The following is a 12,551-nucleotide window of genomic DNA, read 5'->3' as shown; positions in this document are numbered from 1 at the left end:
TTCTTTAAGAATATCTAATATTGGCCCCCACTCTTTTCTGGCTTAGGGTTTCTGCCGAGAGATCCACTGTGAGTCTGGGCTTCCCTTTGTGGGTAACGTGACCTTTCTCCCTGGCTGCCCTTAGTATTTTTTTCTTCATTTCAACCCTGGTGAATCTGATGATTATGTGTCTTAGGGTTGGTCTTCTTGAGAAATATCTTTGTGTTTTCTCTGTGTTTCCTGAATTTGAATGTTGGCCTGCCTTGCTAGGTTGGGGAAGTTCTTCTCGATAATATATTGAAGAGTGTTTTCCAACTTAGTATCATTCTCCCTGTTACTTTCAGATACACCGATCAAACATAGATTTGGTCTTTTCACATAATCCCATATTTCTTGGAGGCTTTCTTCATTTCTTTTCACTCTCTTTAATCTTGCCTTCTGGCTTTATTTCACTGAGTTGATCTTCAATTTCTGATATCCCTTCTTTCACTTAATTGATTCGGCTTTTGAAACTTGTGTATGCTTCACGAAGTTCTCATGCTCTGTTTTTAAGTTCCACCAAGTCGTTTATGTTCTTCTCTATGCTGGTTATTCTAGTTAGCATTTTTTCAAACCTTTTTTCAAGGTTCTTAGCTTCCTTGCATTGGGTTAGAACATGCTCCTTTAGCTCGGAGAAGTTTGCTTCTGAAGCCTGCTTCTGTCAATTCATCAAACTCATTCTCTATCTAGTCTTGTTCCCTTGCTGGTGAGGAGTTGTGATCCCTTGGAAGAAAAGATGCATTTTAGTTTTTGGAGTTTTCAGCCTTTTTGTGCTGGTTTCTTCCCATCTTCATGGATTTATCTACCTTTGGTCTTTGAAGTTGGTGACCTTTGGATGAGGTCTCTGAGAGAATGTCCTTTCTGTTGATGTTGAAACTATTTCTTTCTGTTTGTTAGTTTTCCTTCTAACATTCAGGCCCCTCTGATGCAGGCCTGCTGAAGTTTGCTGGAGGCCCACTCCAGACCATGCTTGCCTAGGAATCACATGTGCCGGCTTCAGAACAGCAAACATTGCTGACTGTTCCTTTCTCTGGCAGCTTTATTCTAGAAGGGTACCTGCTAGATGCCAGCCAAAGCTCTCCTGTATGAGATGTCTGTCAGCCCCTGCTGGAAGGTGTCTCCCAGTCAGGATACATGAGGTTCAGGGAGCCATTTGAGGAGGCAGTCTGTCCCTTATCAGAGCTCAAGTGCTATGCTGGGAGATCCATTGCCCCCTACAGAGCTGCTGGGCAGAGATGTTTAAGTCTGCTGAAGCTGAACCCACAAATGCCCCTTTTCCCAGGTGTTCTGCCCCAGGAAGGTGGGGCCTTTATTTATAAATTCCTGACGGGCTGCTGCTTTTTTCAGAGATGCCCTGCCCAGCAAGAAGGGAGTCTAGTGACACTGTCTGCCTGCAGTGGCCTTGCTGAGCTGCCGTGGGCTCCACTGAAAAGTATAATATTTTTAGCCTAAATGGAAGATTGATGAATAATGAACTGATGATGTTAATGTTTCCTCTAGATTAACTGGCCTTTATATAAATTAGAAAAATATTTTCTTAATACTTGCTACTTCTAAGACTTAATACTTCTAAGACTTCAGAAACTAGATCAAAGTTCTAACTAGATGACTTTTTTCAGCAATGCAAACTATTACACCAAAATATTTATTCTGAATATATTTACTCTCTGTCTCCTTTTCAGATTATATGTACTTTAATCATAAACGTCTTCTGCATAATGACTACAATCATTGCCATAATTCTAACAATAATTGAGTTGTCTAATTTTAAGTCTGTGTCATATAGGAATTATGGACAAGCGGTAAGTGACCAGTTCTATGGGAACATATTAATTTTTAAATTATTCTTTTTAATGATTTTGAAATCTTAGGAGGTAACATGAGCCTTTTATTCATCCTCATGAAATTCTTTGATTTACTAATGAGCTCTTGATTGAAAATTTTAAATCAAAAAATTCTAGGCTGTGGGTTTTAGTAAATATTAAAAGAACGTTTGAATTCTTGACTTGCTGAATTAAAGTAAATAAAAATGTGAAGCCTTCAATGGTAAGTGCCTGTGTATTAGGCACAGAGTCATTTAATGATTCTCTTAATACAAGAAAAGTATAATCCTGGACCATAAAACCATTTTGCAAATAAACAAAAAAACTCTGCTACTGACACATACAGTTCTAATTGTAGACACCTAGTAATTTCTGGCTTAACCTAGAGCTTTTCATATATAGCATATCTTTGCATCTTATGTGAATTTTGCTTTAAGTCCAAAAATGCTAAATGTAAATAAGCCTAACTTGTTTCCATTTAGTTATCCAGTAAATGTGAAGACTTTTCCTATTAACACAATAGATTTATTTTAATTATATTGGTTTTAAATTCAGAATCATAGAATATAGCACTGCAAAAGACCTTAGCAAAGCTAGTTTAAAAAAACAATCTCACATTTAAAATGAGGACAGATTGGAGTGAAACACCTTGTTTGACCAACAGAACAAAACAAATAGCAATTTCAGTAATGAGTAGAAGAGTCACTGCAGGTGGAGGATAAACTTCCTCCTCCTCCTCTACATACTTCCTCTCCATACTGTGACATGTTATTAAGGGGGCCATCAGAGGAAAGAATCCAAACCTGGAGAACAAAACCCTGGAGGACAGTGAGAAATAATAGAAAAATGCAATAATACTCCAAAATATATTATGTGTAATGAGTGATTATTTTAACAAACATAGATTTTTCCTGTAAATTATAAGAAAATTGTCCAGTTGCCCTGGACATTCAATTTAGAAATCTTTAGTTCTAATTTTGGGGGTAGAGAATAGGGAAGGAGGACTTAAGTTATTAAGTGCATAATTGTTTCAAGTTATATATCACCAATCATCTTATTCATGAACTTTTAATCATGAGTTTAATATGGCATAATTGCCAAGGATTGCCTTTTGCAGTCAGTGTTACAAATAACTGTAGTCTATATTTACCTGAATAATGATCAGTTTTACAATCTCTCAAAATCGCAAGTTTCAGCACAAGTTTGCTGTATTAGTTACACAAAATGAACTTGTATATTAGAATTATATCTCTAAGCCACCAACTTTTTCTAGTGGCATTATAGAATTATATACTTACGCTTGCTAAGACAGCCAACATTTTACAGGACTTTTGCATGCCAATTTTTCTAACATGAACAAGGGTCTTGTTTATGTTACAAACTTATCAAGTTATCTGTGTTCCCAGGCAGGGTCAGAAAAGTGCATGCATCTGAAATATGTTCCTCATATAGCAAAATGGTTACTAGTATAAACTCCAGAATCAGAGTGCATTTATTTAAATACTGTCCTCAGTACTCCCTGTGTGTAACCCCCTGGAAATTTTTTTTAACTTCCCTGTTTCCAAGTTTTATTTTATGTAAAATGAAGAAAATGCCTGTTAGTTAAGTGCTCTGTTCTTTCTTCCAAACTCCCAGTCTGTTGTTTTAAAGGCTAGTTTGACTTTTCTATTTGGCTATGCTTCTATCACTATCGTATCAAACTCAACATATATAAAATGGAAATTATTTACCTCCTCAAAAGTACTATACTGCAAGGCTTCCTTGTTTCAATCTCCCGCACACAAAACCTTGACATAATACCTCATCTTTCTACTATCTTTATAATTATCAAATATTGTTTATTCTTTAAGTATTTATTAATTAGGGTTATCTTGGCTTTAATTAACAGGAAATTCCACCCAAGTTAAGACAAAAAGGGTCACTTACTGACTTAAGCTTGGTCCAGAAGCTAGCTTACAGTTTACATCATCTGCCAGGGTGCCAGGGACTCATTCTCTCTCTCTCTCTCTCTCTCTCCCTCTCTGCGTGTGTGTGTGTGCACGCACGTGCACGCGTTCATGTCTCCTCAGTTGTTTTCATATTTGAGCTGTTCTGGCTGACCTTTTGCCACTTTCAGTCAGGGAGAGAGTTTTAAAATAGCACTCTCATATAAATTAAGGAATTCGGGGCCGAGCTCATTGGCTCTCGCCTGTAATCCCAGCACTTTGGGAGGCCAAGGCAGGCAAATCACTTAAGGTCAGGAGTCCAAGGCCAGCCTGGCCAACGTGGTGAAACACCATCTCCACTAAATATACAAAAGTTAGCCAGGCATGGTGGCAGACACCTGTAATCCAAGCTACTTGGGAGGCTGAGGCATGAGAATTGTTTGAACACAGGAGGCAGAGGTTGTAGTGAGCCAAGATTGTGCCACTGTACTCTAGCCTGAGTGATAGAGTGAGACTTGTTCTCAAAAAAAATTGAAATTAAAAAATAAAAAAATAATAATGAATATGGGCAAAATGACTCTTCACAGTCTTGTCATCTAAGAGGCCAGAAGTACTTTCTAGCTAAAATGCTATGATTGTTATGGTTGTGCATTTCTGCCAACAAAGTTAAATCAAAATTATTTACCTTGGTATTTCATACCTTCTACATCTTTTCCTTATCATCCTGTTTATATCATATATAAATGAACACTATGTTTCAGTTAAAACATGTTTTACCATTTTCTCAAACCATTATATTGCCTACATTCAGTTTTGTTCTCACATTAAAAACCATAGGTTGTTCTGATATATATTTTAGCTTTACTATTGGTTCTATTTTATGTCTCAATTTTAAAATTATTTTGTGACACTTTTAATTTATGCTATTAAACTTCTTCTGAAACAAGATAGATAGGTTAGAAAGAAGCAAATAAAAATTTAAAGTTGCCTAGAATGTTGCTTACTCCCTTCGTTTTTCTCCGTCCTACTCTTGTTTCAAATGTCTTACCATTTTATGAAGCCTTCTCAGAGACTAACAGCTTAGAGTGAACCTCCTGTTCTCTATAATAATTGAGCAAGTTTTTTATCCATTTTATATGGTACCTTATATTATCTTTCTGTCTCTTCTACTTCATTATAAACTCTGAGAAATCAGGAAGTTTTTATGGGTCATTGCATTCCTATCATCTAATTCTTACCACCAGGTAGTTTCTTGAATATAAAAGATATTAAATAAATACAATAAAGAAGGAGGAGGAAGAGTTAGAGAAGAAATTGAAGGGGATGTCATTATTTCTAGATCTGGGTATCATTCTTGTCTTTCCACAGCCAGCACAAAACCCACATTTTCAGGATAAGCACTGATCTTATTCACATAACTAACCAATCGGATTTGTAGTTGAAAATATTTGTTTTATTTATCCCAGCAACCACAGTCATCTCTGCTTCCAAGTTAAATGTTCTTTGAACTCGTTTTCAATTTACTAATCATTTTAAATGATATTAGAGCAATATCTATGTGAGAGTTCTATCACCACATATGTAAATTTGAGAAGGGTTGTCATTAATAATAGCTGTTTTAAGAGAAAAGGATTGCTTGATAAATCTGTTGGTGGCCACCTTATCATTAGAGGCAGGAGAGTCAAATCTTAGTAACTGAAGAGCTTAGTGAGCTGTGCCAATGACTCTGTAAAAGCTGTCAGAAGTGAGACAAGAATGCTAAACAATGGAGATCAAGTACAGAAGCCACAGATGCTGAATTGAGGAACTGAAAGCTAGAGAAAGTATAGCAGAGGGCAGAGGAGTAGAAATGCCTAAGGAAATCAAATGGTGAAGGGTTTATGTGTTCTTATTTTCCTTCCTGTTTTTGTCTCTCATACCAGTAACTCCTTCCATGATCATGATTGCACTCACTAAAGATAATAACATAAGATTTCTCCCTGTTTTTTGGTTATAGAAACTTGGGAGGGAAGTATCACGTATTTTACTGTTCTTCTACCCTTTGGAATTTTCTATTGCACTTGCATACTCAATATGTAGCTGTTGCAATTTGGTAAGTATTTACCCACTCTCTGGCAAATCAAAAGATGTTGATTTCTGGTAAGCACACTCTATGAGGAGTTGAAATGTATTGATACAAAATGTTTAGAACTAATAAAAATTGAATGTGTGGTATTTCCTTTATTTTTTATTTTTGTTTTATAAATAGAAAACATAAAATTATACAAGTAATACATAAAACTAAATTTAAAAGTAAAAAGCATATAGAGTAAAAAGTGATTGTTTCCTTAATATAATCCACATCATAGCCACACATCCAATTCTATACAAAAAAAGACCAATACACACACATTTTCTTTTTTACTAATTGTATGTATTATATTCACATTGTTTTGTCACATGTATTTTTACAATAATTAGAAATATCTTTCCATTACAAAACATATCTAAATAATGCCTTTTATTACCTTCATTGTTTTTCTTAGCATTAAACATTCCCTAACTACTGCATATGTAGCTTTGTTTCCAGTTTTTTCTAGTGTAGAAACAATGATGCAGTGAACATATGAATATAAATATTTTTGCATACAGGACCACTGTTTCTTTAGGTGGTTGACTCCTAGAAATGTAATTCCCATATCAAGTTTAACAACATCCCCAAATACTATAACAACTCACAAAAGTTTATGAGAATAATTATTTTCTCACAAGCTTAAAAGACTATATATCTTACCTTCATTCACTCATTCTTGAATATTTATGGAAAGCATGCTATTTGCTAGGCATTGTAATAGGCACTAAGGATGCAATGATTAACAAAACAATGTTCTTTCCATTAAGGAACTTGCATTCCATTGTGGGAGAAAGGCAATCAACAAACACATAAAAATATAAAATAATGTCAAGAGGTAAAAAAATATTATGGAATACAATAAAGCAAAGTACGAGATAAGGCAAGATTATTTTACATAGAATGGTCAGGGAAGACTCCTGCAATCAACAACAAATTGAAATACAGAAACAACTATAAGACTATATGGTAAAAGTATTTTTAAAGAGAGGGAATGAGTTGCATTTCCAGAATGGCTGATTGAAGACATGGCAACTCTCCCTAAAAATGAAATTATAAAACTAAACAATATTATCAATAAACAACCTTCTAAAGATTAAGGAAGTTGGCCAAGCATACAAGAAATTGACAAGTGTTTATTTATGAAAATCTACTGGGCCTCAGAACAGTGGATGTCTGTGGCATGTTTGGGACTTTCCTGTTCTTCCGACCTGTAATGGTTAGGCTTTGTGCCCCCACCCAAATCTCATCTTGAACTGTAATCCCCAGGTGTTGAAGGAGGATCCTGGTGGGAGAAATTGAATCATGCGGGCAGTCTTCCCCATGATATTCTCATGGTAGTGAATGAGTTCTCATGAGATCTGATGGTTTTATAAGTGCTTAACAAGTTCCTCATTCACTCACTCTTCTTTCTCCTGCTGCCATGTGAAAAAAGTCCTTGCTTCTCCATTGCCTTCTGTCATGATTGTAAGTTTCCTGAGTCCTCCCCAGCCATGTGGAACTGTGAGTCAATTAAACTACTTTCCTTAAAAATTACCCAATCTTAGGAAGTTTGTTATAGCAGTGTGAAATGGACTAATACACCACCACCCTCAGATTCTGTTACACAGAAGTTTACATTGGTGGGTCAGACTGTGAGCCGCAGCAGCCTCACTGCTTGAGATAACTAGTTTTATCTGGAGCAGAGCACAGAAAGTTCTATGACCAAGAGGGTTATTAAAACAACAGTAATCCCTGTGGCAAACAAGCAGATAAGGCCAATGTCACTACTAGCCCGACTAAGATCACAATACTTTGGGGCAAAAAATGTACTGCAACCAACCAGAAACTTAACAGAGAAATTCGGAGAACAGGACAGTCACAGTGGACCTTGATAACGTCCTACTTTTCCCCTGTGGTCTGGAAGAATATAAATATGTGCAAAGCTGTATACATACTAAGGAGACTGAAGAAGGTCCTAGTGAGCACTTGGTTGAACAAGAGGCCTTGCAAAAATAAAGTAAAAGCTGGGCAGCCTAAACTTTGAATGTATTGCTCAAGCTACACTGATTCATTCAGAAAGGGTGGAAGTCTTACTGGCTTAATGTATCTAATACTTTCCTAGAGCTTTTATAACAAAGCACCACAGATTGTGTGGCTTAAACAACAAATTTATTTTTCTCACAGTTTTAGAGGCTTGAAGTTCAAGATTAAGGTGTTGGCAGGGTTAGTTTATTCTGAGGCCTTTATCCTTGGCTTTCACTTGGCTGTCTTCTCCCCGTGTCTTCACATGGTCTTCTCTCTTTATGTGTCTGTGTCCTAGCCTCTTCTAAGCACACCAATCATATTCTATTGGGGCTCATTCTAATTACCTCATTATAACTTCAATGCTACTTAAAAGACCCTATCTCTAAATACAGTCACATTCTAAGTTACTGAGAGTTAGGATTTCTAGTATTCCAAGATACTGGTGGTTAGCAATAACCACCACTCCTGGAAAATGAGGCAATCAAAATCCAAAATTGCTACCATATATTTTCTAAAATACCCAGTTTTCAACAACAAAAAATATGCAAATAATAGGAAATAGTTACCCTTATAGTTCAAAACAACACTTAATAGATATAGTGTCTTGGAACAAGGGAAGGACAAATGTTAAACTTAACAAAGAAAGACTTCAAAAATAAGTAAAGTAAATATGTTTGAAGAATTATAGGATGACAACAATGATTCATCAAATAAAACCCAATAAAACAGAGATATTATTTTTTTTTAAAAAAAGTGGAAATTCTAGAGTTTAAAAATACAAGAACTGAAATGAAAAACCCACGAGAGGAACTCAAGAGCAGATATGAGCTGACAAAAGACAAAATAAAGAGACATAAAGATAGCAAAAAAGATACTGCCCAGTCCGAAGAACAGGAAAAAACAAAAAAGAAGAAAACTGAACAGAGCCTCCAAATCCTTTCAGATACCATTCAAATGTATAATGAGAGTCCCATAAAAATGGGAAGAATTGTAAAAATTAAAGAAATAATGGCCCTAAATTCCCCTAATTTCATGGAAAATATTCAATATATCCAAAAAGCTCAATGATATGCAAGTAAAATAAACACAAAGATCCAATCCTAGACATCTCCATGTCAAACTGATAAAAAAAATCTTGAAAGCAGCAGAAAAAAAAAAATGACACTTCATATATTAGGGAACCACAGTAAGATTAACAGCTGGGTTCTCATCCAAAACAATGCAGGCTAGAAGGTAGTGGAGTCGGATATTAAAGTGCAGGGGGTAAAAACAGTAAGGCAGGAATTCTTTATCCTTTAAAACTAACCCTCAAAAATAAAGGTGAAATAGGGACATTCACAGATGGATAATGTGTTGCTAGCAGAAATTTCTTATGAGAAACACTAAAGGAAGTTTTTTAGACTGAAAGGAAGTGACATTAGATGAAACTTAAATGCACATGAATAAATAAAAAAGTACCAGTAAAAGCAATTATGTAGATGGTTATGAAAATCAGTGTAAATTCGTCTTTTGTGTTTTCTTTACTGATTTAAAAGACAGTTGCATTAATTGCACTGGGCTCACCCAAGTTATCCAAGATGATCACCTTAATTTAAGGTCGTGTTATTAGTAACATTAATCCATCTATCACAACTACTCAGCTCCACCTTTTAGCTTGAAAGTATTCATAGACAATACATAAATGAATGGATATGGCTTGTTCCCGCAAAACTTTATTTAGAAAATAGGCAGTGGGCTAGATTTTGTCCATGTATCATACTAACCTTTCTTCAATAGATAGCTTCTCCTTTTTTCTTTTAAATTTTAACAGATAAGATTATAAAAGCAATAATTATAACACCACGTTAGTAGTTATATGATATGTATAGATAGAATATATGACAATAACAGCACAAAGAAAAGGAAAGAGAATTCGTTATATGGGAATAAAGTTGCTGTATTTTATTGGAATTGAATTAGCATTCATTTGAAGTAGATTGTGATAAATTAAGGTGCTTATTTAGTGATTAAGAAAGCTAAAAAATATTATACCTTAAAAATCGACAAGGGAGTTAACATAAATACAGTATATTTAATTTAAAAGAAAAAGAAAAAGAAAGAACACAAAGGCCAGTCTTGGTGGCTAACACCAGTATTCCCAGCATTTTGGGAGGCCACGTCAGGAGGACCATTTGAGCCCAGGAATTCAAGACCAGCCTGGGCAACATGATGAGACTTTGTCTCTACAAAAAAAATAAAAATAAAAACATTAGCCAGGCATAGTGGCACATGCCTGTGATCCCAGCTACTTGGGAGGCTGAGGCGGGAGAAGAACCCAGGAGGTCAAGGCTGCAATGAGCCATGTTCATGCCACTGCACCCCAGCCTAGGTGACAGAGCAAAACCCAATCAAAAAAAAGAAAGAAAAAGAAAGAAGGAAGAAAGAAAGACAAAGAAAAGAAAAGGAAAATAAAACACATGAGACCTGTATAAAACAAATAACAAAATGTCAGACATAAATGTATTCCTTGTAATAATAACATTAAAATAAATTAAAATGACAATGAGATATTTTAAAGTAGCTACTAGGATGACTAAATTTCAAAATACTGATAATGCCAACTAATACCAAAGATTATGGATAAAATAAATATCTCTCATACTCCTAGTTGAAATATAAGTTACTGCAACAACTTTTAAAACCTTTTGGGCATTACCTACTAAATATTAAGATGTGTATACCCTATGATCAGTAATTTAAGTCCTTGGTATATAACCTACAGAAATGTTTGAGCATATGCATTAAGATAAACTTAAGTTGAGGTGTATTACTCTAGCTAAATTTGACATGGTAATTAGAAGGAACTATACTTGCACTTAACAACACAGATGGATCTTATGAATAAAATGTACAGTATAAAAACTCAAAAGAATTCACTTTTAAAAATTCCATTCATATGAAGTTTGAAACCAGGCAAAACTAAAGCTAAACTATAGTGTTTGGGGATGCAAGCTTAGTTGATGAAACTAGGGAAAAAATGACAGGATTGATGACCTTATCTAAAAGTCAAAATGACCATTACCTTGAAGGGAAGGAATAGGTAGTAGTTGAGAAATGCCATGAGAGGATAGGGTGCAGGCATCTATTAAGATTTATGCTCAAGAAGACTGTGGATATTTTTATTATAAAAGTCTGGAGTTATACAAAAAGTTACAAGTAGGTTGAAGGCTGGGCATGGTGGCTCACATCCGTAATCCCAACACTTTGGGGATCACTTGAGGCCAGGAGTTCAAGACCAGCTTGGCCAACACAGTGAAACTCCACCTCCACTAAAAATACAAAAAAATTATCAAGGCATGGTAGCACAGGCCTGTAATCCCAACTACTCGGGTGGCGGAGGCATGAGAATTGCTTGAGTCTGAACCTGAGTCTGAGAGGCGGTTGCAGTGAGCTGAGATCATGCCACTGTACTCCAGTGTCTTGGAAAAAAGGAAAGGAAAGGAAAGGGAAAGGGAAAGGGAAAGGAGGGAAAGGGGAAGGGGAAGGGAGGAAAGGAAAGGGGAAAGGAAAGGAAAGGAAAGAAAAGGAAAGGAAAGAGGGAGGGAGGGAGGGAGGGGAGGGGAGGGAGGGGAAGAGAAAGGAAAGGAAAGGAAAAAGGGGAGGAAAGAATAAAGGTATGGGACAGAAATTGAATACTTTAAGATTTTACTCTATAAATAACAATATTGCCTGTATTTTTTAAGAAAAAATATCTGTTACTTGTATAAAATTAAGAAACATCATATGATTTGTAAGAGGTTAATTTTTTTCCAGTTTCAAAGACATGAAGATGATGCTACATCTCTTCCTCAGGAAGCTGAGAGCACTTTTTGAAAACTCTAGAAATGTAAGAATTTTGCTGTTGCTGATGCCTGATGTGGGTCCTAATGATATCTCTGTATACCAAAGCAGTTATGAAGCCTATAGACTTTGTGCAAAATAAAATACAAATAAGGCGAATTTTTCTCCTCAGTATTCAAGAAATTTCTCTGCTCATGTTTTTCTAGGCTGCAAGGGGAAAGCTTTTCCCTATTTATATATGAGATTATTATAGGATGAATTTGTTATCTAGGTATTCTGAATAGCTGTCAGCTCCCCATAATAGAGCTTTTGTAAGAGACTGTAAAAAAGATTCATTATTATCTCTAGAGTGAAGGCTATAAAGACTTGGGCCATGATGCTATATAATTTACCGGAAAACTTTAAATACTTGATGTCCATACAAGTAAAAAGCACATTTTACAATCTGGCTCTTCTACATTAACTAGCTTCTACTTTAACAAAGTATGAATCAAAAGGCCTCTAATTCCTATTTTCTTCATTGTGCTTTGACTTCTTTTCTCCTTAAAGTTACTTTCTGCCCTGAACTTATTTGCTGTCTTTCCTATCTTTCTTTCCCCTGGCTTCTTTCTTATCATTGTTTGGATCATCTGTTCAACTGCTTCTCAAAGCAAACAGATTGCCTTTCCAAATCAGGAGAATTTTCTAGAAATCTGTTCTGAATTCAATTCACTCTCTCTTCTAATATAGAACACTACCTCAGAAAGATGTTGCACTGTTTGTTACCTAACAATGTAAAGTAAAGTTACTTGAGCCTAAGAATATCAGCGCTTAGCTCATTTTTTTCAGAGTTTCTACTGTATACCAATG

The 12,551-nt window shown here is 35.5% G+C and overlaps 1 protein-coding gene across 3 annotated transcripts in view; it reads left to right on the top strand.

The window, feature by feature from the left end:
* The window catches only part of MS4A13 (membrane spanning 4-domains A13), a 27,834-nt gene extending 15,961 nt beyond the window's left edge, over positions 1–11,873 (top strand). For 2 of the 3 annotated variants that reach the window (XM_037728031.1, XM_037728030.1), the window contains 2 exons: positions 5,763–5,858; positions 11,676–11,873. In XM_037728031.1, coding sequence (XP_037583959.1) covers positions 5,763–5,858; positions 11,676–11,735 — 156 coding nt within the window. In that variant the 3' untranslated portion in view covers positions 11,736–11,873. Of the gene's footprint in view, positions 1–1,700; positions 1,821–5,762; positions 5,859–11,675 lie in introns of all 3 variants that reach the window. The other variant, XM_017498842.2, reaches the window with a different exon arrangement.
* The last annotated feature ends 678 nt before the right edge of the window (positions 11,874–12,551 follow it).

This window comes from Cebus imitator, unplaced genomic scaffold (assembly GCF_001604975.1).
Source record: "Cebus imitator isolate Cc_AM_T3 unplaced genomic scaffold, Cebus_imitator-1.0 Scaffold253, whole genome shotgun sequence".
In the NCBI taxonomy this organism is placed as follows: Eukaryota; Metazoa; Chordata; class Mammalia; order Primates; family Cebidae; genus Cebus; species Cebus imitator.
This window is presented reverse-complemented; position numbering and strand designations above follow the sequence as displayed.